General features: G+C 46.4%; 1 protein-coding gene across 5 annotated transcripts in view; it reads right to left on the bottom strand.

Moving 5' to 3' along the window:
- The window catches only part of LRRC74A (leucine rich repeat containing 74A), a 30584-nt gene extending 5063 nt beyond the window's left edge, over positions 1 to 25521 (bottom strand). For 3 of the 5 annotated variants that reach the window (XR_012073758.1, XR_012073759.1, XM_072963470.1), the window contains exons 1-12: positions 25167 to 25520; positions 23521 to 23649; positions 21089 to 21261; positions 19072 to 19179; positions 17994 to 18090; positions 16679 to 16720; positions 13348 to 13397; positions 12914 to 12995; positions 9845 to 9930; positions 9173 to 9367; positions 6095 to 6190; positions 3388 to 3534 (exon numbers count right to left, since the gene is read on the bottom strand). Coding sequence is in view for 3 of the 5 variants with exons in the window: in XM_072963470.1 (XP_072819571.1) it covers positions 3388 to 3534; positions 6095 to 6190; positions 9173 to 9367; positions 9845 to 9930; positions 12914 to 12995; positions 13348 to 13397; positions 16679 to 16720; positions 17994 to 18090; positions 19072 to 19179; positions 21089 to 21261; positions 23521 to 23649; positions 25167 to 25203 (1242 nt within the window). In the remaining 2 variants the exon portion in view is untranslated. Of the gene's footprint in view, positions 1 to 3387; positions 3535 to 4829; positions 4940 to 6094; positions 6191 to 9172; positions 9368 to 9844; positions 9931 to 12913; positions 12996 to 13347; positions 13398 to 16678; positions 16721 to 17993; positions 18091 to 19071; positions 19180 to 21088; positions 21262 to 23520; positions 23650 to 25166 lie in introns of those variants that run through there. The other 2 variants (XM_072963472.1, XM_072963471.1) reach the window with 2 other exon arrangements.
- Between the last annotated feature and the right edge of the window lie 507 nt (positions 25522 to 26028).

Below are 26028 nucleotides of genomic sequence, written 5' to 3'. Positions count from 1 at the left end.
GGGATGCTGTTAGCTCAGAGACCAAAAGACCAAAACACAGCGATGCAGCGTGACCAGCAGGAGAGTCTCCCAGAATTCGTAGAATTGCCCCTGTTTTACACACATTCTTATATGGAGATGCACTGTGTTTGAATATTTTAAAAATAATATTTGATTGCTTTTGTCTCAAAAATTTTACCTACTCACATTGTAAGGTAGTTTTGAATTAGTAGAAAGGAGAAAATGAAAAATAACCCCAACCCATGAATCCAGTCCCACCACCCAGAGGTAACACCTTGTGTGTTTTTCCATTTACCTGTCTCTCTAGCAATCTTTCTCCTGTACACACTGTTTTATAAAATGCACTGTATTCATATATTCTGAACTCCTTTCCAATATTATTAAATAATCTTTTGGGCCCCTTTTCAGTATCTTTCTGTTTCTCTTCTCCTCCCACTCTCAAATGGCCACGGGCAAGGCCCAGCTGTATTGATAGATGTTTCTGTGGACACCCCTGCTCACAGAGGACCTCCTCAGGGGTCAGTGCCTGGACCCTGCTCTTCTGTCCCCCCATTTCCCTCTCTGCTGTGCACTGCCTACCCCACCCCTCACTCCTGGGTGAATTGCAAACCTACATTTCCAGTGCTGCCTCCTTAACAGCTGCTCCCAAGTCCATGCTGACACCCCATCCGTACCACAAAGCAGCACGTCCAGAGTGAACCTCAATCAGCTGAATTCTGCAAACTGCCACTGAGGGCTGTGGCCGAGAGCGTGGCTGAGCCCTCGACACCCAGTCCCGTTCCTTCATACCACACCTCTCTGTAACACAGAGGCCTGAAAACTAAAAATCAGCATTTCCCAACCAAAGCTGGGGTTGCAATGGGATGGGTTTCACCAAGCCCGTGGGTGAGGCATGCATGTGGCCCATCTGATTTGGAGAGAGCAGGCTGCCGGCAGCTGTAGGGGTGACTTCTTGATTCAGTGGGTGATTCCCAATCGAGGCAGAAGCAGCAGCCATCCTGGCAACCCAACTGGGGTGTTTGGGGAGCCATTTCTGGACTCTAAACCTAGAGTCTGTTTCTTCAGCCTCCTAATGTTTCTGTGGTCTATCTCCAGTGATATATCCCTCCTGGCTCAACCAAGGTAGAGTAGATTCTGTGGTCAGCAACTAAGAACCTTGACTTGGACAAGGGCCCATTACTTCAGTAGGTGCTACTGATAAGCCTCAACGTAGCTCCCGCCCTGAAGTAGTTTAGGGTCCTGTGGCGAGAGGCTGAGGCAAAGGGCTGCAGGAGCACGTGCTAAGGGCATTTACTCCTGACCAGGGAATGTGGGAAGGGCTGCCCGAAGAAAAAGTGACTCCTGAGGGCAGACCTAGACAGTAGGAGGAGTGAGTGAGACACAGAGGGCAGGAGGAAGGCTGTTCCAGGTGGAGGGATCTGGAGTTAAAGGTAAGAGAGAACTGATGCAAAAAGGAACAGGGAGAGATCCAGCAGAAGGAAATGTGGCAGATGAAGGGGGAGAACAGGAGAGATGAGGCCAGAGAGGGGGGCAGGGCGAGGGGTGGCCCCTTTCCCCACCGGAGTTCCCTGCTGGCAATGTTACCATCTCTTTAAAGACTACGGGTTGTCGTTGGCTCTCTCCTTTCCCCACAGACCTCCCTTCTCCCAGCGCGCACACACACACACATACTCACATACACACACACTCACTGGAGCTGCTCCGTAAAGATATCTCCTACGTCTGCCCCTCCACCTCCATTGTCATTCTCAGCCAAGTTATCCTTCTGTATGGAGAATACTACAATCGTGTTCTCATTGGTTTTCCCCACTCTCATATTTACCTCTGTCAGTTCATTTCCCCACCTGTTGCCAGAAAAATCATCCCTCTGTCCTACTGGATTCACCCCATACCCCCTGCTCAGCAACACTCACTGGCTCCCTACTCCCTGTGGAATCAAAGCCCACTCTCAGCTTAAAACCCGAGGACTGCCACATCCATCCCCAGCCTCCCCCTGCAGCCTTAACTCCCAGGTGTCCCTGTGAGACGGGAGCCACGAGGTTCGGTTCCCATCCCCCAGACGCACAGCATGCGACCCCCACTCTGCTTCTTGGCCAGCAGGAATCCTCTTCCCAGGACCTCTCACCTGAATCCCTTCTGCTCTTCAGGGCCCTTGCCCAACCCCACCTCTGCCAGGAAGCACCCTTTTCTGTGCCCAGTCCTGCCGTGACCTCTATTTTGGATTGCATTTGCTACCTTTGTCACTTGTTTATTATTTCTCATCTGACACTTTCTATTAGAAATTACTGCATCTGTGCCATCTTCCCAAGCAGATTGTTGGGTGCCAGAGAGGAAGGACTCTGGTTTACACTGTACTACTGCTGGGTCTCTCCTCTGCGATTCCTCTCCTCTACTGTTTTAAAACAAGGGGGCGAGGCCCTCGCTTTGCATCAGATAACTCCATTCCTGCTCTTCTTGCAAAACAGGTTTCCCCTTGTTTCCACCTGATGTCATCTTACTGGTAACATATTTGATGCCGCTTTGCCTTCTAGAACTTGTCATACAATGATAACTTTCATGCAAGAGCTCTTCTATTTAGTTCTGGAAATGAAGGCACAGAGCAGAACAACCAGGGGCAGGAAGCAGCCTGGGGGCACATACCCAGCAGAGCCTGCATTTGCAGGGAACTATCCCTGCTGCCCCAGGTCTAACCTATTTGCGCCCTGCGGCATGCCCGCCACCTGCTCCAAACACCAGGCCTGGGCTGGTCGCTGCTCTGCGAGGCCATCAGACCAGGGGAGCTCCAACGCTCCCTCTTCCAGCTCTAATATCCTCTGAGTTTTTATTTCCACTGTTACATCTGCCTCCTGTGGCAGCCAGACATAATCTGAGACTCGAGCCAGAGTCAGACGACCACTGGAATAGAAGACTTGAGGGTTCCTTTTTAGCTGAAGCCAGCATAAGGTCAGGACATCTTGGCATCCTTACCAGCTATCAGAAAGAGCCTGCATTAATTGTGTGCTTATTATATGCCAGGCATTGTTCTGAGCCCGTCACGTATATTATACACTTTAATCTTCACAGCAGCCCTGTTGGGGTGGGTGCTATTATTATGCCCATTTTACGGATGAGGAGACTGAGGCACAGGGCACTTTGGTCAAACAGCAGCAAGTGGAGGAGCCTGGATGGTAGAAACCACCCTGTTCCAAGCCCCTTCTGCTTCATCTGGCAGCCAGGAAGCACTGCTGAGGGATCCGGCAGACGTAGGGAACGTTCCACGTCTGAGACGTTCCTTGCCAGAGAGGCTTGTGCAGACGCCCTCAGGGGAGGGGAGGCTCTGGAAAGCTGAGCCAAAGGTCAGCTTTCTGCAGGGGTCTCTGGGGGCTCTGAGAGGAAAGCAGGGCTCACCTGGATCAGTTTCAAGGGACTCGTCCAGGTGAAGAGGGTTTTCTTGGTGGAGAGGCCTTGCACTGCCTTGTATATCACGTCCAGTTGGGGGTGGACGGCGCACACTCCATCCAATATTTTCACGAACTGCTCAGACACCAGCACGTTCTGAAGCAGAGAGAGAAGGGACCTGTCAGGGGGAGGGCACTGCCATGGTGCCACCTCCCAGACCAGCAGCTCCTCCCCCAACAAAGTCTGTGTGCTGTCTTTTCTAGTTTGTTCTGCTGGCTGCATCTAGACGGGGATGGTTCATCTTTTTTGGAGCTTGTGGTTTGACTTGTAAGTTTCCCATGTGACTTTGACTGGATGTTCTAGTTGGGCGCTGGTGGCCTGTCACATACTGTCAGCTCAGCTCTGCTCTTGGAGGTCAAGCATAGGTGTCTGGGTGTGACAGATGGGACACTGCTGTGGGGTTGTGAGAATGGTCCCCAGACAAAGGCATGGAAACCTGTTTCTGCACCAGTGCTGTCTTCAGAGCAGGGGCCTGGGCAGAGCATCCCTCATTCCAGCAAACCTGTCACAGCTCAAAAGGCACTGGGACCCCCCCCCCCCACTTCGTGGAAGTGCCCTCAGAGCTGGTGCAGAGGCTGCAGGAGAACACGTGTCCTGTGTAATTGCATTTGATCAAACTTGGCCTCCATCAGTGTGATCGACCTGCTTCCTTCCTCAGATGGGGTTCTGAGAACATTTTGCCTTTTCAAAGCACCGAACTCATGCTTAAAGGCTGAAGACTTCCTCCCTCTCCTTTGTAGATATTCTAGAGAAAGTTCTAGAAGCATCTACAAGGGAGGGATTCCAACACCACTTAGAGTTCTGGTGGCATCGTTAACAAGAGGGAAGGAAAACGCCCATTCAGACCTATTTGCTCTGGTAGGCTGGTTGAGTGGCAGGGTGAGCTCAGCTCAGGGCTTTCTATGACGTCTTGGGGCTAAACAGCACCATTGCTAACACCCCCTCAGACACCCCAAGGTGGTGCTGGGGTTCATACCTTCCAACCTGCACTACAGGTGGGGGAAAACTGAGTGCTAACAAAATCTGGACCTGTGGCTGAGACTCAGAGGCAGGGCGGGGTGGGGGCAAAGGCAGCATCACGGGGTGCAGGTCATGGCTACAGGATGAGGGTGGGGAGAGGGGCTCGGAGGGGAAGACCCACGAACACAAGAAGGAGACTAGGGCAAGGAGAAAGGGGTGAGGGAACACACTGAAAAGAAAAGCAGGTATGTTGTTACAATGTTTTATGATCTGTGGCAAATATAAGCCCACATTTTACTTATTAAATTCCAAGAAGCTTGGGTCTCAAATTCAAAATATCATCACTGATGGAACTGTAAGGTATTAAAATCTTAACCAAACATTATATCTGTGTGGCATTAAACAAATGTAAAAGGACTTTAACACTGTACCTTTACAGAACGCTACAGTAGAAGGAAGAAGCCCTGGGTCTACTCCTTGCTGTGTTTCTCACTTGCTTTGTGGTCCTGGGCAAGTGACCTAACCTCTCTGTTTCAGTCTCCTTACATGTAAAATGGGAAAATGAGGAAAAGTACTTGTTATGGGTTCAATTTTATCCCCCCCCACACAAAAGATGCTGAAGTCCTAACCCCCCAGTACCTGTGATTGTGACGATTGGGAAACAGGGTCTTTGCTGATGATCAAGTTAAAACGGAGACATTCACCCCAATCGGATATGAGTGGTGGTCTTATAAAAAGGGGACATATGGACACAGACATAGACATGCACACAGGGAGAATGCCATCTGAGGCTGAAGGCAGAAATTAGGGTGATGTTTCTATAGGCAGAGCAAAAGACTGAACAGCAAAGATTGCCAGCAGACTACCAGAAGTGGGGATAGGAGCATGGAACACATTTTTCCTCACAGTCCTCTGGAGGAACCACCCCTACCAATACCTTGGCCTTGGACTTCTCGCTTCCAGAACTGGGAAACAATACATTTCTATCATTAAAGCCCCCTGGTTTGTGTACTTTGCTCTGGTGGTCCTAGGTCACAAATACACTCTACCTACCCCCCGGAGTAGGATCGAATGAGCTGGCATCTATAAAATTGCTTTGGAATTTAAAAAAAGAGTATAGAATAGTAGATGAGCAGAGGATACTGTGAGCACCAGCTCTAGGATGATTCAGGCAAGAGCACCTGGTGGAGTGAAGTCATCATCTCAGGCTCCCCTCCTCCATCACAGTTTTTTGTTTTACCCTCAAATGCTACTCTGGGTAGAGTAGGCTGAGTCATGACATGGAAACACAAGTTTGTACGTGTTTTAATACTCTGACTAAAAATCCTGTGGTTCTGGAAGCATTCTAAGATTCAAAGCCATCCACTGGCAAAGCTGACAGTAGACAACTCTGCTCTGGGGACCCTCTGCCTTTATTTCTGATACTCCTCCTCTCTGCCCTCAGGCCCTCTCCGGGGGCACAGATCCTGGGTCCCAGAATCTGGTAAATCGTTTCACACTGTGATGTTATTGACCAAATGGCTACTCCTACAGAAAGGACCCCTGGAGGGGGCAGAGCTCTATTCCAAAAGGAATGATCTTTTCTTGGAGCATTTGTATGAGGGCCCTGAGGGCTAGAGCTATTGGCACCCAAGACACCGCGGCCGTGGTAACTGGCTTGCCACCTGGTGTGAGTGACTACCATTTGATCACTTACGGAAATGTCAATGTCTTCCATCTTGGATTTGGGGTTCTTCTTGATGGACAGGATCAGTAAAACAGCCCCATCCATACTTATAGGGTTCAGGAAAAGCTGTGGAAGGAGGGGCGAGACAGGAGCAGGCAGAGATGGGGACAGGAGAGGCTGGCTCAGAGCACCACTTACATTTCTTCCCACCAAATCACAGTCTCTGTCTTCCTCCCACACTTCTCTGTAAGCACCCATCTCCCTGTCTGTCTGTTTGTCCAGTCATCCATCCACTTGTCCATCTCACTGCTCATCCATGCATGCATCCATCCAAAATAACATCTCTTGGGCCTGCCATGTGCCAGTCACTGGGTTAAGCACTGAGGGAAGCACAGGCAGACATGACAAGATCTCTGCCCTCAGCTTACACTCTAGACAGGGACACAGACAAACAAGCAAATGACATCAGAGGGCGATGATGGCAGTGACAGAGGTACCCACTGGTACTGGAGGAGCAAGGGGAAAGGGGCATCCCATATGGTGGAGGGGACACTTGAGCTAAGCCTTGCAGGACTAATGGGGATTAGTTAGGTATGCAGAAGGTGGGCAGGACCAGAGGAGGGAATAAGATGAACCAAAGACGACCCGGGTGGGTGAGTGCAAAGGTGCAGAGGTGTTTGAGCAAAAGGAAATGTTTCATGAGCAGATGCAGAGAGAGCAAGGCCACAGGCTGTGATGGGTGGGATCACACAGGACCCTGAGGGTTTAGCTAAGTACTCAGGACATTATCCCAACGGCACTGGGAGCCACTGAGATGTGGTGTAGAGGCAAACAGCAGGGAGCACGCAGCCCAGGGGCTCTGCTTACCAGCTTTCTGGCCTTGAGTTAATTCCCTGACCACCATGTACCTATTGCTGAGGGCTGCTCTGCAGAGTCAATAAATGACATCAAGCAAAGCATTCAAAAGAGAGCATGGCAAAGGGAGGGAAATAGCTCAGTGCTAGAGCGCATGCTTAGCGTGCACGAGGTCCTGGGTTCAATCCCCAGTACCTCCATTAAAAGAGACAGAACACGGCGCATAGTAAGCAGCCAGTGAATGTGAGTTGTTACTACTGAAGGCTCTCCGCTGATGGTTTCCTGACGAGGCAGGCTGAACCTTTATTGAATATCTAGTATGTTTCTGGCATTTCCCAGACTCTGACATACTCCAGTGAGAAAAATCAGCCTGGAGCCCTGCCCTCAAAGGGCTTAGCAACTAGACTCTTGTTTGACTCATTTCTGGAGAGAATTCCTTATTTTTCCAAGGTCAGGGAAAGGAGGGCTGGGTGGGGCTGGCTGTGAACAAGAGATAATTCCAGTGGCAAATTGATTAAGTCTTCCACTTCTGGTCCAACTAAGAGTTACATTTTAAGCTTTTTTCCTTTCATCTTTAAAACATTTTTAAAAGCTAAAATATATTAAGATGAAGATAAAGTATGTGGTAAATGCAGAAAAATTTAAAAAGAGGTAGGGAAAAATGTTAAAATCGCCTGTATCTCGCTAACCAGAGACAACCCCTGATGCCATTTTGCTGAGGCAGGTTGTTAGCCTTTTTAAGATTCAGATTCTCTGAACTTTCCTTGGCTTCATTGGACACTGAGGCTGAACCCTTTGCAGGTTAGGTCAGTCCCTCTTCTCTGAGTTACACCTGGTGCACTTCCAGCCAGGCCGGACTCTCTGCTCCCCCATCATAGATGGCACCTGGTCTGGTCTGCTGTCACCACCCTCCCTCCCCTGGTTGGAATCTGACTCTCTCTTGTCACCTCAGCAGCTCTCAGGTGCTTGTCCTCTTGAAAGCCAGCTCATTGTCACTGGTTCCTACCTCCCATTCTTCTTCCAACACTCCTGTGTCTGTGGTCCCCTCGGAGTCACCCCCACATCTTGTGGGAGCTGGAGCTGCAGTAGAAAGCCAGGTAGAGCTGACCTCTCCCTGCCCCTTGCTAGCTGCATGGCCTAACAAGTCATGCAGCCTCAGTTTTCTCATCTGACAAGTGGGGCTAATGGAGCCTGCTTTGTAAGATTGGGCAGTTAGGAGGCAAATCGCTTGAAATGGGACCTGGCTTGTGTTAGGAGCCCCAGAAAGGGGACTTGTTAACAGAAGTCCTCATCTTTCATGTGTTTCCCAACTTCCCAAGAGCTTCTATGTTATAAATTAGCTTCTATAAGCAGATAAATTAAAAATGAAATAGGTATTCATTCATCCACTTAATATTCATTGGGCATCTACTACACGCCCAGGACTCTCTGGGTACCAGGAGTATAATAATAACGGGCAAAACCAAACACGTCTTTGTTCTCATGGAGCTTTCGCATAGATGGTGACAGATAGTCAAAGTCACCCAAATGAGAGTGTAAGGAAAGACTCAGGTGAGTTCTGGGTGAAGGGGGACAGGGTCTACAGGTCCCGGCATGTCCCTGAGGAATCGCTGCTCCAGCTGTGCTCTGAGGCCTGTGGAGGGAACAGCGGGGGAGGAAGCAGCTTGGGCAAAGCTTTGGTGGGAAAGGGGATGAAAGAAGACCCTGAGGCCGTGGCCGGAGCGCAAAGGAGAGCAGGTGGTAAACCGAGGCTGGAGAAGTACATGGGGTGAGAGAACTGGATTTGAGCAATGGCAGTTGTGGAAGGTTTAAGTGGGAGGAGAGCAGATTGGGGTGTGGATGGAAGGCAGGTTTATGCTCAAAACGCACACTCTGGCCACTGCAGTGTGGAAAGAATCTGGAGGAGATCCAGATGGGAGGAAGGAAGACCACGCACCTGGTGAGAGCAGAGGGTGACACTGGATTTATAGCAGGAAGATGGCCAAGGATTTCCACACATGTAAAGCACAAGGTAGATTTTCCCTGCAGCAACACTCAGCCCCATCGTTCTGCTGCCCCAACCACAACACACACAGACACATACATGCCTGCTCAAATGTGGGAGCACACACACATATGGATGCACAGACACACACAGATATACACACACGGATGCATGAACACACACATGGATGCACAGACATCACACACACACGCGCACGCACACATACACAACACCAGGCGTCCCGTGCCCAGCTCAGGTAACCACCTCACCTTCAGAACTCTGAGGCTCTCATTCGCCTCCAGCCCTCTGCTGATCTTGGAGAGCCCTTCGTTGCTGATGTTGTTGCTGCTGACGTCCAGGTGGGCCAGGCGGTTGTTGAGTCTGAGGACCTCCCCTAGGGCTGAAGCCCCCTCGTTTCCAAAGCTGTTCATAGAGAGATTCAGTTTCTTCAGGGCCGTGTTAACCTGTAGGGAGAGGGGAGGACAGCAACGGCACCAAGCTTGCCTGCAACCCATCCAGCCAAGGGGTCCCGATTTTTACCCCCTGCTGGCATCCAGACTGGGTGCTCAGTGGTCCCCAGAAGAGCGATCCACCAGATCTTTCCAGATCCATCCCAGCTGGGCTCAGAATCTCAAGTACTCTTGAGGCTCATTCCCTTTTGGCTCAGGTCCTTTCCTAACGTCTAGTTAAACTGCCCTCTTGAAGGACCCCCAGAGATGCCAACTAGACCCTGGCAGGGTGAATTTACCCAGGTAGGATCTAGACTAAATAATAATGTGCATCCAGGAGTTGTGGGAGGTAGACTAACAATGTGATGATCACTTGATGAGAGCTCAGTCTGCCCTCATCCACGGTGACTACAGGGAAGAGGTTCAAGGTGGCAGACGGGAGGTCCTGGCCGTTCTCGCCCCGCTCAACACACCACTCCCAGAGTGCCTTACCCGGAGGCCACTGCACAAGGCCACTGCTCCCCGGCTGTGGAGGTGATTCCAGCTCAGATCCAGAGACTGGAGCCCTATGTTGAAGGCTGAGGGAGGGAGGGAGTCATCTCAGCAACCCCCACACCCCCAGAGAACCCACTCTCAGAGCTGGCAGACACCCACAACACTGGGGGTAAGGATCGCTCCATCCTCATGCAGAGCAAAACACCGAGGTAATAATTTGTCAGTTACTCATTTAAACCTAAAATCACAAAAGGATTCCCAATGCTGGCAACGATGTAGTAAAATACTCATATATTGCAGGTGGCCAGCAAACGGTATAGTCTATTCTGCAAATACTATCTGGTCCCAGAGAGTTTCCTATTGAAATATGTTTATCACACAGCAATATCACCCTCTGCGACTCTTTCTAAGGAGACAGTACAGGATATGGGAAGAGCTTTGTGCTTGTAAACATTTACCATGGCGTCACCTATAAACGTAAGGTTTGAGACTCACAGGGGAAAGGTGGAGCATATAAATATCCATCTGGTGGAAAATTACACAACCATTAAAGAAGATGGAGATAGCACAGGAAACAGGGGTTGTATTTATATAGGGCGACTGTGAGGGGCTTGGCGTGTTGTATCACATGATGTCTTTTCCATGGAGACCTATGGGAAATGGTGGCCCCCGAATTTCCATCCAGGGACAAAATCAGGTGGAAGAGGGGAGGCCTCAGACTTGTCTAGAAGTCGAGTTTGCACAGGAATTGTACCTCTTTTTAAACTTAAAGCTGCTTTGGCCCACATGCTACGCAGGGTTGGGAAGGCAACCTATTTAGACGCGTTATTGTTGTCATTTTTATCTGGGGAGGGCGCATGTGCTGAGGACACCGTTGGAAGGAGAGACTAAAGCCCTCTTAGCTGAGTGGGAGGAATCGCCTCCAACCCTCAGGCCCAGAAAAAATGTCTTATTCTATTTTACTTTCTGTGGACAGAGCACTCTGTACTGATGTCTCTCTTGCGTCAACCACCAGGACAGACTTCCAGTAAAGGGCACAACACCTTCTATTATTTTGAGGACAAACTTTTCTCCTGCCTTCATTCTCTCTCCCTCCCTGTCTCCTTCATTCTTTTCTTACTTCTCTTCCCTCTTCTCTGCCAAGCCCCTCACTTAAATTATACTGCATGCCTTCATCTCTTAAATGGCCACAAAATTTTAATTTTATTTTTAATTCTGTCCTCAACACTTACTAGCTGTGTGACCCTGGGCAGATTACTTATATTTTCTCATCTGTCAAAGGGACGTGTTAACCTGTACAAGGGTTTTTGTGAGGATGGATGTGAAAAGCCTAGCGTGATGTCTGTCCTAGAGTAATCATTTGATACTTGGTAGCTTTAATAATAATACACATTTTTTTTGTGGGGGGAGGAGGTAATTTGGTTTAATTATTTAACAGGAGGTGCTGGGGATTGAACCCAGGACCTTGTGCATGCTAGGCATGCCCTCTACTACTGAGCTACATCCTCCCCCGTATAATACACATTTTTAAAAGTTGCAAATATACTATGATGGTAACCGTATCACACAGAAGATAGTCTGTCTCATTTTAAATTTATGTTTTAAAATTGAGTTTTAAAATGTTTAAAAATTAGTTTTCAAATGGAGACTCAAACTGCCCAACAATTCTTTTACACTTTGCTGCTCCCTTCCTAAATGCTGTTTTATACTTATATCCTCCCTTTGAGTCTGTCGGCCTGCACCTGACTCTCTGCTGAAGACAGAGAGTCTACTTCACTGAGAAAACGGCAGCAGTGAGGCAGGGGAGCTTCACCCTCCCAGCATGCGCTCTGCCAACCCACCTGCCCCCACGCCACGCTTGGCCTCCTCCCTCTTTCAGTGATGGATCAGTCCCTCCTGCTCTCGGAGGTGTCCCCTCCATTTCTGTTCTGGATGCCATTGCCTCCAGCCTTTTCAGGGACTTGGCTCCTCTAATTATCTCCTCCTTCTACATCATCAATTTCTTCTTCTTTTCTTTCTGTCAGCCTTTTCCATCCTTAAAAACCTTCCTGGACTCTAAGCCACCTGTCTTTCTGTTCCAGCCTTGACTCAGTGGAGCTTCTGGAGTGGCTAATGTGCCCATTTCCACTTCTTTGCATCCCATTTTCAACTCAACTCATTCCAGTTGGGTTTCCATACTCACCCACTTTATGAACACAGCACCTGTCAAGGCCACCAATTATTTCCACGTTGCTAAGTCACTTTTCTATCTTCATCTTACCTGACCTCTAAGAAGTACTGGACCTAGCTGACCACTTCCCCCTTCTTGAAATACTCCCTCACATGGCTCCTTGATAACTCACTTTCCCTCCTATTTGACTCACCACTCCCTCTCCAGCTTCTCCGCCTCCACTGCGACCCCTTAAAATGTTGGAGTGACCCAGGGGTAAGTGTGATGGCCACTTACTCAAGTCTATCTGCACTCCTTGCCTGGATGGTCTCATCTTGACACATGGTTTAAATACATCTACATGCCTATAAGAGCTTTTTGTTGTTTTATTTTGCATTTTTCTAATTACTAAAGAGTTTGGGCATGTGACTTTCTTTTGTCAACGTCCATATGTCTTGATCATTGTTTTAGTGGGAGTATTTATCACTGCTTAATTGATCAATAGGATCTTTTCTCAATATTCTGAACAGTCATCTTTTATATCATACAAATGCTGCACACATCTGTTGCTTGCCTTCATCATTGCCCCATAATGTCTTTTATCCTATACAAGTTTTAAACTTATTGTTGTCAAGTAAATGAATTGTTTTTGTTACAGTTTCTGCCCACTGTACGTGTTTAATAATCCACTGAAGTCAGCAAGTTATTTCTCTACATGTTCTTCTAATCATTTTAAAGTTTTACTTCCCACATTCAGGTGTTTGCTCCGTTTAAAAAGTATTTCAAGTGTTGTTTACATCACTTTTCTAATCAGAACTTTCAGTAACAACAAAGAACAGGAGATGCAGCTCTGACCAGCAATCATACCCCAAGTCCCTTTCCTGTGCTGGTCCCTTCCCTCCCTCTGACAGACTCACCCAGCATCTGTCCCAGGTACTCTCCTGCCTTGTCAGAGAATTGGTTGTGACTGAGATCCAGCGTCTTAATTCTGTAATTAGCCTATGAAAGAAACAGTGGAGAAAGAGGTCACTTTTGTCTTCTATGTGACTGCAAATACCTCACTTATCTCAGTTTGATGGCTCCCGTACACCAAACATTATGTAGGCTAGTGTTCTTAGACTGAGGACAATTTCTTGTTCATTTTCTGTTGAACGGTTGATGACTGCTGGGAGAATTTAGCACCGTCCAACCAGTCCTACCAGTTGCTTCAGTTTTTGATAGGATCAGCAGAGTCCCAACGCTCACCAGCTCCCTAAAGTAAGCAAGTGGCCTCACTTCCCTATGCCCAGAGCCACCCAGCTCCCAGGGACATCTCTCACAGTGCTGGCTGCTCCCAGCCCTTGCTTCTTACCGACAGAGCTTGGCAGAACAGCTCTGCGGATTCTTCCTTGAAGTTGTTTCCTGTAGTGAATGAAGGCGGGCATTAGCAACGGTCTCCAGACTAAGGCTCCCTTCCCCTCCTGGCCCTGCCAGTCTCTTGCTTTTGGAACAATCAGACATAGAAAAGGTGGCACATATTTAAAGCCAATGTATGGGCACAGAAGAACACCGGGGGAAAAAGGGGCACTAATTACCATCTCTTTAACGTTCCTTCCCCTCTCTCTCTGCCGTGACTGTCCAGGGAGTTCCAGGAGTCAGTACACCATACCCCGTGCATCCACTGGCTGCATCAACCCCTAGCCCAGTGCCTACAGTCTGTAACATTATAAAAATGCTAATCCAAGTCTAAGCAGCGGGGTTGGGACTAGAGGGACGAATGAGGCACTTGCTGTGCATGCAATACCTAAGAGGTGACGAAAAACTCAGTAACCATGATGACCATCTCAATAAAATATTTTAAAATCAAAATCAATGCAAAAATATCTATGATGAGCCAAATTTAAAAATTTTAAATAAAGGCTGGTTCTGACCCTGTACTTGCATGGCCAGGTCTTAGTCACCTCACCCCAATATGTCCCTGTTAGATCCTGTTTTTTATTTAAAGTGTTAATTTTTTTCATCATGGAATTGTTTTTGCATTAATTTTGGCTTTTTAAAATATTGCATTATGATGTTATCTGCGTGGTTATTGAGTTTCGTGTTGCCCCTTAAGCTTTGTGGCTGAGGTGTTTCCCTTATCTTCTCCTAGCCCCGGCCCTCCTAAGCAATCCAAAACCTCAGGGATTTCTGGGGAATAAATGGCACAGGCTCTTTTCCCCAAATTTCTCCTTTGAACTCTTGATCATCTCTGTGTCTCTAGCACCTAAATAGTTTTTGGCACATAACAGGTGCTCAATAAATCTTCACTGAGTGAATGAATAAATGATTGAATCCACTGAAACACAAATAAGTCTTTGTTTCTAGTTCCAATGAGATGATAATCTAATCAATGTATAAAATTAGGTAATGAGTTATTCAGATTGTTATCTATCAGTTTCTATCAGTGGTTACCAACAGTGCAGTAGCTCTAAGAGAATCATTTAGGAAGTTTGATAAACACAGAGTCTTAGAGCCCTTTCCCTAAAGATTCTGATTCAGCAGCTTGGGATAGGGCTGGGAAATGGGTATTTTTACAAAGCTTTCTGAATTAATATTATATTAGAGGTCTTAGCTAATACAACCAAAAAAAAAAAAAAACACCAAAAACTCTAGGAGCTATAAATACTGGAAAGAAGAGACAAAAACTTCCATTATTTGCAGACATGAACACCTGCCTAAATTATTCAAGAAAATTAGCAAAATGTTAGAATAAGATAATTCAGTAAAGTGACTAGGTAATAGGATCAAGGTACAAAAATTAATAGCTCTCAAATATACCAGTAATAAGTAATTAGAAAGTGTAATAGAAAAAACATTCTATTCTCATAGGAATAAACTGACGAAAGACTTAGATGTAAAATTAATATGAAATATGCAAGACTTGTAATAAACTAAAACTATAAAACTGTATTGAAGAACATAAAAATGGCATGAAGAAACCAGTTTTTAAGTGAAGACATTTAATATTTTAAATATGTCAATTCTTTCCTAAATTGATCTAGAATATTAAATATAACTCCAACCAAAATCCCAATTTTTTAAAATGGAACTTGACAAAATGATTCTAAAATTCAACCAGAGGAGAAACTATAGAAGCATAGCCAAGATTATTTTAAAAAAGAGGTCAGACTTTGTCCGCTCAAATACAAAACATATTATAGCATATCATACAATTATATAACTAATATATTAAATATTATATACTTGATATATTTTATAAATAACAACTAATTATATTCTAACATATAGGATATTATAATTTTAATATTCTAGACAAATATTAAAATAGTATAGTGTTCACATAGAAATAGACAGATTAATGAAACGGGATAGAGAGTCTAGAAAGGGACCAATATTTATATGGGAATTTAATATATGGTAAGATGACGTTCAAATTGGTCAGTAAAGGATAGATTATTCAATTAATGATGCTTGGGCACCTGGCTATGACTTTTGGAAATAGAATGTTTGATTCATACCTAATGCCATGAACAAAAATAAGTTCCAGATATACTGACGATACACATGCAAAAAAACAAAATTACAAAAATATTTGAAAAAAATAAAAGAAAATATTTTTATAATCTGAAGTAGGAAACAAGTTTTTAAGTAGGACTACAAAAATCAAATCCGTAAAAGAAAAAGACTGATGAACTTGACAATGTAAATATGCAAATTCCATATAAGAAAACACCATAAAGAAAGCTACGTGTAACATGCAAGTATGAGTGTCTGTATTATATAAAGAGAGCCTAATACTCAGTAGTGCAAACAATCTCATGTAACAATTGACCATTTCTTAGAAGAAGAAATTTAAACAAAAACAAGCATCTGAAAAGATGTTCTATTTTTCAATAGTAACGTGGGAATGTAATAAAGATAATAATAGTGGTGAACACTTATTGAATACTTGGTGTCTTAGGTAGTGTTCTAGGTGTTTCAGGCTTTAATTAACTTAATTGTCACAATAACTGTCTGAGGTAGGTAACGTAGTTGTCCATAGTTTATAAATGAGAAAAGTGAAACACAGAAGGGCTTAATAACTTGCACAGAGCCAAAGCTGGGATTTGAACCCAAGTACTATAACTTCAACATGCTTGACCATCTGGTTCACAAACAACTTGCTAATAACCCTTCTGGTGAAGATACAGGAGAAACAGATATTCCACTCATGGAACCTTGACCTGGTAACCTTCTTAAAAGAAATTTGGAAATTTATTTTTAACTTCATAAAAATATCTTTATATTGGGTAATTCTGCTTCTGGGTGCCTATCTAGAAATACTACAACATGCACTCAAAAGATGCATGGATATGAAAATTCTTTAAAAATTATTTGAAGGATTGCAAAACTGGAAATGACCTAAATGCATTCCCCTTCAAATTGCAGAATATTAGACAATTTATGCTATATCTACACCATGAAATACTACCCAGGAGTTCAAAAGCACTAGATAAATCTATTGGCCCTGCCATAGAAGGAAATTCAAGATATACTTACAGGGAAAAAAGAGAAATTGGAGAATAATATCTAACATGTAATAACATTTATATTAAAAATACATAAACTCTAGTTCTGTATTTTCTCTCTGGATACTTCTAAGATCTTTTTATCTTAGGTGCTTTTTCTATGACAGATTCAGGTGTGGATTTCTTTTTACTTACCATACTTAGGACTTACTAGGATTCCTGTGTCTGAGGATTTATCTATTAGGAAACATGTCAGCTATTATTTATTCAAATATTGTTGTTCACCCATTCTCTTATTCTGGAACATCTATCAGCTATACTGAGTCTCTTCATTCTTTTGTATTCCTTTTATCTTTGATATTCTCTGTATCTTTATTTTTCTATACTGCAAAGAGAGATAAAATATCCTCTTATCTGTTTGCCAGATCATTAATTTTATTCACTGTATCTAATTTGCTGTTGAATTTATCCATTGAGTTTTTAATTTCAATAATTACATATTTTCTATTTCTAGAAGTTCTATTTTGGGGAGGCCTATTAAAAGTAGTGATTTGTTCTTGTATGTTTTATTTTTATGTTCTTACTCACATCAAACTTGGTTTATAGTTGGGTGCAAGTTATCTGTTTACTGAAAGTTTCAGTTAAGAGTGCTTCTGTGAAGTTTGGAATATAAATTTTATGGTCACTTAATTTATAGTTTATATAGGATAATTCTATTTCCTGAAGTTCTTGAGGGCCCCATGCTGCCACTTGTTGAGTCTAACAACTCTCATGGTGTTTTGTTTCCTTGTTTTGCAATTTTGGATTGTGAGCCCATCTTTAATGGAGCTTCATCTGTGGGAATCCCAAACAGCTTGGAGTTCCTCCAAAGAAGTTTATATTTGTTTCTATTGCATGTCCCAAGGTGTTATCAGCATAGGACTACTTTTTATGTTCAATTCTTGCCATAGGGGTTCAAGGACCCTGCTGATAGTATAAATTCAAACCACAAACCTGAGTGAGGGCAGGGCTCTGGGTACTAGAATTCTCAAGTGACCATTTTTTTCTGAGAGAGACACAATAAACTAAAAATTAGTCATACAATAGGGGGTCAGGTAGTAAGTGCTGTTAAGAAAAACCAGGAAGGGAAACAGGATGGGGAATGGTGGTGATGGAGAGGTGCTGCTTTGATAGGTCAGATAAGTCCCTCTAAGGAGATGACCCATGAGCAGAGACGTGAACGAAGGGTGAGAGTGAGTCATGCAGGTATCTGGGGTGTAGACTTTCAAGCAGAGGTAGGACTGTTGCGAAGGGAATCAGAAGTTGCTTGTCCAGGGCAGCTGGGAAGTCAGTGTGGCAGTGGAGAGGGGGTGAGGATGGCTGGAAGAGTCTAGCTGGGTGTCGACGCAGTGTTCTGGTCTCTGAAATCAGCAGGACCTGGTATGGTTCAATTAGACCCTCAGTATCTCTGCTCTGACCCTTTTCTCTCTTTCATTCCCAATGACCTCTCCCTCCTCCTCCAAGGGCTCACCTGAGAGCTGAAGACTAAAGATGGAAGAGGTGTCATTCTGGAGAAACTCTGAGAGGATTCTGGCCCCCTCCAAACCAAGATTATTGTCAGAAATATTCTAAAAGGCAAGAGAACATTTATGTATTATGAAAAAAACCCACCAAAGGACCCTCTTTAACAAATAAATGATGAGGGTTCTTATTTGAGGCTGGCACTGAGGGGGTGGGGTGGGATGGGGAGAACAGGGCTGGGAGGAAAGGAGGGGAGGGGTTAAGGTGGTACAAAGGGGAGAAGAAGACAGGAACACTAGCTTTCCTAAGGCCTCAGGGTGAGGCCCTTGGGCTAGTCTCAGTTTTCTCTCCCTACCTCCCCAGTTTAGCCTTGGTATTTTGGATAAGCCTTTTTTTTTTTTTTTTTGGAAAATCCAAGACAGTTTTATTTGCAGGATTTTGCATGAAGCAATTGAAAAATGAGTTTAGAGTAAGCAATCATTGTAATTCCCTTCATTGGTTCACAAAGCCTGCATCACTGCCCGGAAGGAAGGAGACAAATGGACATTGTCCTTTCAGGCTAGTGGGAGGGACTTTCTATAAACCAGCCATAATTATCTTCATTGCCTTTGCTCTTCTGTTTTTTAAATTTTAAAATTGTAGTAAAATAGACATAACACATTTACCATCTGAACCCTTTTTAAGTGTACAGTTTAGTAGTCTTAAGTACACTCCCACTGTTGGGCAACCATCACCATCATCTGTCCCCAGGCACGTTGTGTTTTATGAAATTATTTCGTGTCTTTATTTTCTTTAAGAAAGTTAACTTTCAGGCAACACTAAAGAAGTAAGTTCAGTTAGGGGCTTATGAGGTCCAGACAAAAATGGTTTCTTAGGGTTTCCTAGAGTCACAGGGAACACAGTGTCCCTGGCTAAGCTCTTACGTGTGGCTCTCCTCTGAGATGTCACCTCTAGGGGAGAGGAGCCCCCGGATTGACTGCAGAAAGCCTGAAGGCTGGTCTGGGCTCTGGCAGGGGTTCTGGCTTGTCTCAAGAGAGTTCTGAGACCCCAGGCGTGGTGGTAGGAACTGGCAGAGCAGGGCACAGTACCATCTCCTGGAGGTAGTAGTTCTCTTGTAGCATCTCCACCAGGCTCAGGATGCCCTCCTCCATGATAGAGTTGTCTGCCAGCTCCAGCGTGAGAACAGTCGTGTTGGACTTCAGCCACCACCAGGGGAGGGGAGAAAGACAGAGGTGGTTGCAGTCAGTTCCCTGCCCTTGCCCGGAACCCATGACCTCTCCTGAACGTCCTTGTCATGTCAGAGGGTACAGAGATGCAGGCTAGCAATTCTGGAAGAGTGGATAGGAACAGGAGACTAGCACAGGGGACGAGCCATCCCAGTCAGTTTTGCTAGGACGATGTGCTTATTCTGGGCACCTCCCCTAAAAGGGTTTCGAGGGGGATTTAGAAGAGGAACTAAAAATAAAGCCCTGAAAAGGATGAGGCACAGGTTGAGCTGAGTAGATTTTAATTATTTAGCCTCGAGGAGAGAGGACTGTGAAACTACTCCAAGACTGAGGAGAACGTGATACATTTAATAAGGATATTTAAGCAGAAAGCATTTATGATGACTGTTTCCGTCAGAGGCCTTTCTTCTAGCTTAGGCTTAAGGCTTACCTGGTTCCCTCTTATAGCCAGGATGCTGCCTCAAGGCTGTTAAGAAGGAGCTGAACGTAAATGTTAAATAAATGTCTATATGCAGGCTAGTCTGCATTTCCACAAGAAGCAAGACAGGTGGAAATGACTGGCATTGCAGCATGAGGGACTGGGGTTAGCTCTACCCAGAACTTTTGTCCTTTCCTTCCCCGCTTCATTCCCTGTGCAGAAAGGCATAGAGAACAGATGCATCTTTGGGTTTGAGCATTTTCAAAGCAGTGAAAGAAGTAGCAAGTGGTAGGGGCTCTCGCTCCAGGCAAGGTGAAATTGTGATAGTGTGAGCTATTGTGATGCAGAATGGTCCCCCAGGGCCTCCATGAATTGTCTTCTGGCCTACAGGGTGTTCTTCCTCTAAGTTAGAAGCTAAACAGTACCCAAGATAAAGAAGAGTTCAGTCCACCAGAATGTCACAATGATTAATTGTCAAATGAGCGCTACAGAGAATCGGAGAAGAAAAACTCCCCCTAACCAGAAACTGCTGTTACTCAGAGACAAGTGGCCCGAATCCTGAGAGAATTTCATTATTATCCATTTTCTTCCATGGAGCTACGAGGTGATGGCACATCTCTAACAGTTCATTAATCAGTCTTTCAACGCTCCATGAATTTCAAGATGGCTTTGTTCTTTCTCTGCTCTTCCCTCCCTTTCCTCTCCCTCCCCAGAGAGCAGCCCAGTCTCACGTCATGTAATTTCTTAATGCGTATGTGCTCAGTGCAAATGCAGTTAGAGTTCCAAAAGTGAGTGCTTTAAAAAACAAAATCGAGCTTTTTCTTTACTGTCCTAAGTGAACAGTGTTGTGCTGACACACACTCGTTAAATTTTGTGTTTTCCTGTGATGAGAGTCAGTTTTGTATACAATGAATTATAACTATAGAAAGTTATGGGGAGTTCAAGGTCAAGTCCTTGTTCGCTCATGCCAACGAGAGAGAACATTATTCCTGTGGGAGAACATGATCCACTCTCCAGTGAGATCTTGAAGAACTGCATATAATATTGCAAAGGGCAGGCATCAAATGGAATGGCTCAGTAGTGAACCCATTTATGGCAAAGGTGAACTTTGGAACCGAGACCCAGGTGGCTGACGTTTTGTGCTGTGTTCTCGCATGAGCATTTGGGTCGAAGCCCAGACCGGTCACTTTTCCAGGGCCTACAGGCTGGTGCTTTTGCATCCTGAATAGGAAAGAGCATAGATTTTCAAGATTCGGGTCTCTAGGAGCCTCCTTCCCAAGAGCTAACGGGGTGTCCATGCCAGTTGGGTAAATCAGCCGGCAGTCAGGCAGAGCCTAGGGCAAGGTGGGTGTAGAGGTTGCAATTCAGGGTCCCATGGAGGGGCTCTCTGACTCTTGGACCCAGCACCCTGTCAAGCCCCCACCTCTGCCAGGCTTCACGAGCCCCTGCTGGCATGCTCACCACCAGGGCTATAGCAATAGCCTTCGTGCCGTTGGGGCCCAGCCCGTGGTGATTGAGGTTCACGTAGGACCCCTCCATGTTCCGGAGGAAGTAGGAGACAGGCACAACGCCCACCAGTTTGCAGGCCTCTAGGTACAGCTCCCTTTGTCCGGTGGTGAAAAGTTTATCGGTATCTGCAGAAAAAGATGCAGGTGGATGAAGTGGAGTTTCTCTTCTACCGTTGCCTTATCTCCCTGCTATCCCAGACCACATTCGATTCTGACTGGTGTCTCCTCTGTCTGAGGGTCTGTCCCTATGTTCCAGCTTTAATTGGAAAATCAGCCAGTGGTGGGAGACCCTAACTCCAGAAAGCCTCATATGGATGTCTCCCTTTGGGTTAGAGAGAAGGCCTCTGGTTTTTGGCCCCAAGCTACTGAGGAGGTACAGTGTGCCCCACCCCCACCTTCCCAGGTTGGCTGCATCCAGTGACTGGCCACAGGGAGGTGTGATCACACCCTTCCCTACCTCCAGACAGCCCTGAAGGGCCAACCAGACAAAAAGCTGGGGTTTGTGATGGTTGAGGGAGGGAGCCTCCACTGTAGTTTCTGTTTCACTCCCACTGTTAAAATGTGAGCCATAATCAAAGTTTCATGAAAGATGTAGAGAAGTACCAACTAGAAAAAGCCCAAGTAGGACAGAGTGGGCTTCCGAAGGTGGCAAATCAGTACAAGATGGAGAGACCCCCAGATCAGTCGGAAACAAACACACTTGCATTTGAGTGGGTTTGCTTCTTTCAGAGACTTGCATGTCACTTTCCCCACAAAAAGGACTGTCCACCCCTGCTTTACTAATGACAGACACACAGCTGATCAGTGCTTAAACCGGCAAACAGAGTGGCGGCTTTACCTCTCCGTTCCAGCCTCTTAGGGGCCTTCGTTCTTTGGGCTTTAGACCAGCCTGGCTCATGCTCACTGGGCGGTGGCCCTCCCTCGATTCTGGATGCCCCACAGCCGCGTCCTTATTAAGCAAACTCCATCGACGCAGGGCTTCCCATGAGCAGGCGGGTCTAAGCCAGCATCTGTTTTTCCTTCAGATCCCTGGGCCTTTGGCCAACCCACCCCAAACATTTCTAAGGCGGACAATGAGAGCTTTGTTGGTGAAAGGACATCTCTGCAAGGAAGCTGATTTTGCAGGCACAGCAACAAACTGGCCTGCTCCTCGGGATGGTTGTAGATCAGGTCTTTCCACCCTCGGCAAACTAGACAATTGAGTTGGATAATTCTCTGTTGTGAGGGGCTATCCTGGGTAATGCAGAATATTTAGCATAAAATTGAGCACAGACATCTCTGCTGCATTCCCTCCACAGCACATCCCGCCAGGCAGAGCCATGGCCGACTGGGGAAACCAATTATCTCCAGATAGAAGCAGGAGTCTGGGACAAAACATCCTGTGTTTCTATCTGCCACCCCTTCTACCTGGTAAAATTCGGTGTTGAAAGCAACAACAGCGGCAACCTTGAAGAAGAAAAGGAGCTAGAAAAGGAACACGAGGATCGCCAGTAGGTGACAGGCAGGAGGTCTGTGCTGAGTGTGCAGTTGTAGGCCGAGCGACACAGCTGAATTTGGCAGAACAACCTGCCCTCCATTTCTGCTGCCTCTGATCATGGCCCACCACCCAGTGCCTGAACACAGGAGAGAAAGGGTCCCTGGGTTGCCTCAGCCCGGGGAAGTATGAGGCTAACCCATCAAGCGGGGCCATCATGGCCTTGAGGAAACTAGGAGGGAGGAAAGGGTGGAGATGTTGTTTGCAATAAAGGAGTCTTTTCTCCAGCCCAGCCAACACCCACTCCCCACACCCAGGCATGCTTGGATTCATTGACGGAAAATATGGGGCTCTCAAATAGGGGAAATAACTCTAATGTCAGTAGAGGAAAGTTACCAGGATGCAAGATGGTCCACAACCACTCCAGGAGCTCCTGGAATATGGAATATGGAAGACAGATCGACAAGGTGGGGCGAACACGGGATAAACGGACACCGGCGAGCTCTTGGTGGCCTTGGACAACTCACAATCTTCCTAAACCTCAGTTTCCTCCTTTGTGAAAGACAGGGAATGTCTACCTCCTGGGATGATTGCAAAAGTGACATAAGATGCCACATGTGGAAACATCCAGAACACCGGAAATCCCCGTTCATCTCTTGGTCCAGCTTTCAACAAGCCAGCACGATCCCTCTGCTCACCAGGCCGATCATGAGCATGGGGCAGCAGCGGTTGCTGCCACTGGGCCAGACTGGAGAAGGGTGTGGCATAAAATTGAGCTCAGGCGGTTCTGCTGCATTCCCTCCAAGGCATGTCCTGCCGGACAGAGCCACGGCCATCTGGGGAAACCAGGTCTCTCCAGCCTCTGAGGAAGGAAGCAAGCGACCCTCCACCCTCCAAAGGCCAACGCTCACCTTCAATCTCAAGGTCTGTTTCTGAGCTCTCCCGAGCTGGTTTCTCTTTCTCGACAGCTGCGGAGTCTTCAGCCTCACAGTAGAGTGTTTCGTCACTGCTCTGCGGGGCTGATACAGTGTCGCTGTCATCTGGAAGAAAAATTCATCTCCTTGATTCTGGAGAGGAAACCTGCCAGCCTTTCAGGTGGAGCCCACCACTGGCCGCCCTATGCCTCTGTTTTGTGATTCTGTCTGTGACCTGGGTCCTGGCTGTAGCCTTTGTCCCCCAACCGCACATAGCTCAAGGTGCCAAGGAACTGCAGTGAGCGTCAACCCTGCCAGGAGGGACTCCGCTCTATAAGCCCTCCTTCCCTGACGCAGAGCTGCCTCCTACCTAAATCATCTTGGGCTAAACCTGCCTTGTGTTCTCTGGAGACTTGCTCCTGCCCCATCCCCTGTGTTGAGCCTGCCTTGGACGTTGGATCTTTGCTCCTTCTTTTCCATTCTATTGGTTTGGGTGGGGTTCAGGGTCTGCTGTACTCTTTCAGGGAAAGGATGTGTGTGATGCTGAAGCATCCTCAATGGCAGGCATGGATGATGCTGGGGAGGGCAAGGAGCAGGGCAGGTGACTTGGGTCAAACACAATATAAGTGGAACAGGAGCAGTCCCAGGGAGCAAGGGATAACTTGATTCCCAAGATTTTGACCTAGTTTCTCTTCCTTCCAATCCAAATTTATGACCATGCAGAAGGAAGGAAGGGCTTGCAAAATCTCCCTAGGGTTGAAATTGATTAAATATATGTGTCCTGGGCTTCTTTCACATCAGTCCCCTGCACTTGCTAGATATGATTTTTCTGCCATTGGGATATTGTTCTGGAACCAGCCCTGGACTCCTGAAAGTTACACACAAATGTCTAGAACTAGACCTCCCACATCGGCAGGATGCAATGGTTTGGGGAGGCCATGCTGCACCACCAGGTGGCCTGTCTGAATTTAACCAAACTCCTCTTTGGGTGGGCTGAGCACTGGTGCCAGGGGTCCCAAGTTCTGACCACCCAGGTTCTGATAGTGGGGTTACTAATGAGTCCACATAGGTCTGTGTCTTTCTCAGCTTTTGTCCATAGACCCAAGCTCCAACATTTATTTTCCAGCCTCTAAGACAAAGTCTGCATGATAAGGGGTGGAAGTAACAGTGGTCTGACAGAAGACATACATCAGCTTAACCATCAAACACAGCCATCAAAAAATGATGCCTTAATATCCTCATCAGATCAGTAATTTTAGGATTCCATCCAACCAGTGGAATGTTGGTAATGTTTAACTGGCTCTCCAGGAAAAAACAATCCTGATTTGTAGTGTTAGCCAATTCAAGTGGTGCAAATATTCCAAACATGGCTAATTTCCAACTGCCAGCATGACATTGATCAACTCACAGAATGAAAATTAAAATCAGCCAGAGCTGGTATGAGCCAATTCCAGCACAGCATTTCATCCAACTCTCTCACTCTCTATTTGGCAAGCCCTGAGCCAAGTCAATGTAATGCATCACCCAATTCTAGAGGGTCCCAGGAAAGGAGGGAAGGGGGCTTTAAGGTCCATGTGGTCACCGGGCATTACACTGAGGCAGCCGGAAGGGCCTGAGTGGTGAGAAATGGGATGCCTTTTCACCTTTAGTCTCAGGCTCAAGAAGTTCATCATTGTCCATGGTGCCAGGGCCCTCTCAGGGACTGCTGCCAGCTTCTTGCCACCTTTCTGCTTCTTCCCTAACAAGCACACCTGTCCATTCACCTCTGTTTCAAACTTTGTGTACCCTGCCCTCACCTAGACAAATCCCAGGGGGGCCTGTAGTTATCCTTCCATCCCAGCAAGCCCTGGGGAGAGTGGGCTTTGGTGGGATATGCCTGGACTTGACCCCAACTCTGTCTGGGAGATGTAGCTCCTTCCCAGGATCATCAGGGAGAGAGGTATAGCTCTACTCCTGGGAGCCCTGTCAAAAGGATGCCCACCCACCTGCGACTTTATGACTTAGGACCCACTTTCATTTCATCTTTAACATTCCATGACCTCATGCACTCATTGTGATCCACGTGGGTGGATCTGGCAACAGCAAGCCTCCCACCCTCCTGGGGGCTCTGGCAGTCATCTTTTCTCTTATGTCCACTGGGGCCAAGCCCAGGCTTGGCTGTGAGGGCTCAGGTGCTGTGGGAGAACCTCTCAGTGGCGTTGTATTTCCCTCTGAGTCAGGACCAAACCCAAGCCCCTTAATCAGGTGACTATGAAGAGCCGCCACCATGTTCTTCTCTCAGGGTGGTTGTGCTTCAGGTACAAAATATTTCAGTGATGGGTGAGATCAGTTTTCTTTTTCCCAGTTCTTCTTGCTTTTTTCCTTCCCCCTTGAGAGAGTACCCTCAACCTTGGAGCAGAAGATCAAAAGCAAAGCACGACAAACATATGTTCTGTCACTACAATTTGTTGCAGCCAAAGCATTGTTCAAACTACCAGGCTGCCTAACTTGAAACCACTCAACCAT

Source organism: Vicugna pacos, chromosome 6 (genome assembly GCF_048564905.1).
Source record: "Vicugna pacos chromosome 6, VicPac4, whole genome shotgun sequence".
Lineage (NCBI taxonomy): Eukaryota > Metazoa > Chordata > Mammalia > Artiodactyla > Camelidae > Vicugna > Vicugna pacos.
This window is presented reverse-complemented; position numbering and strand designations above follow the sequence as displayed.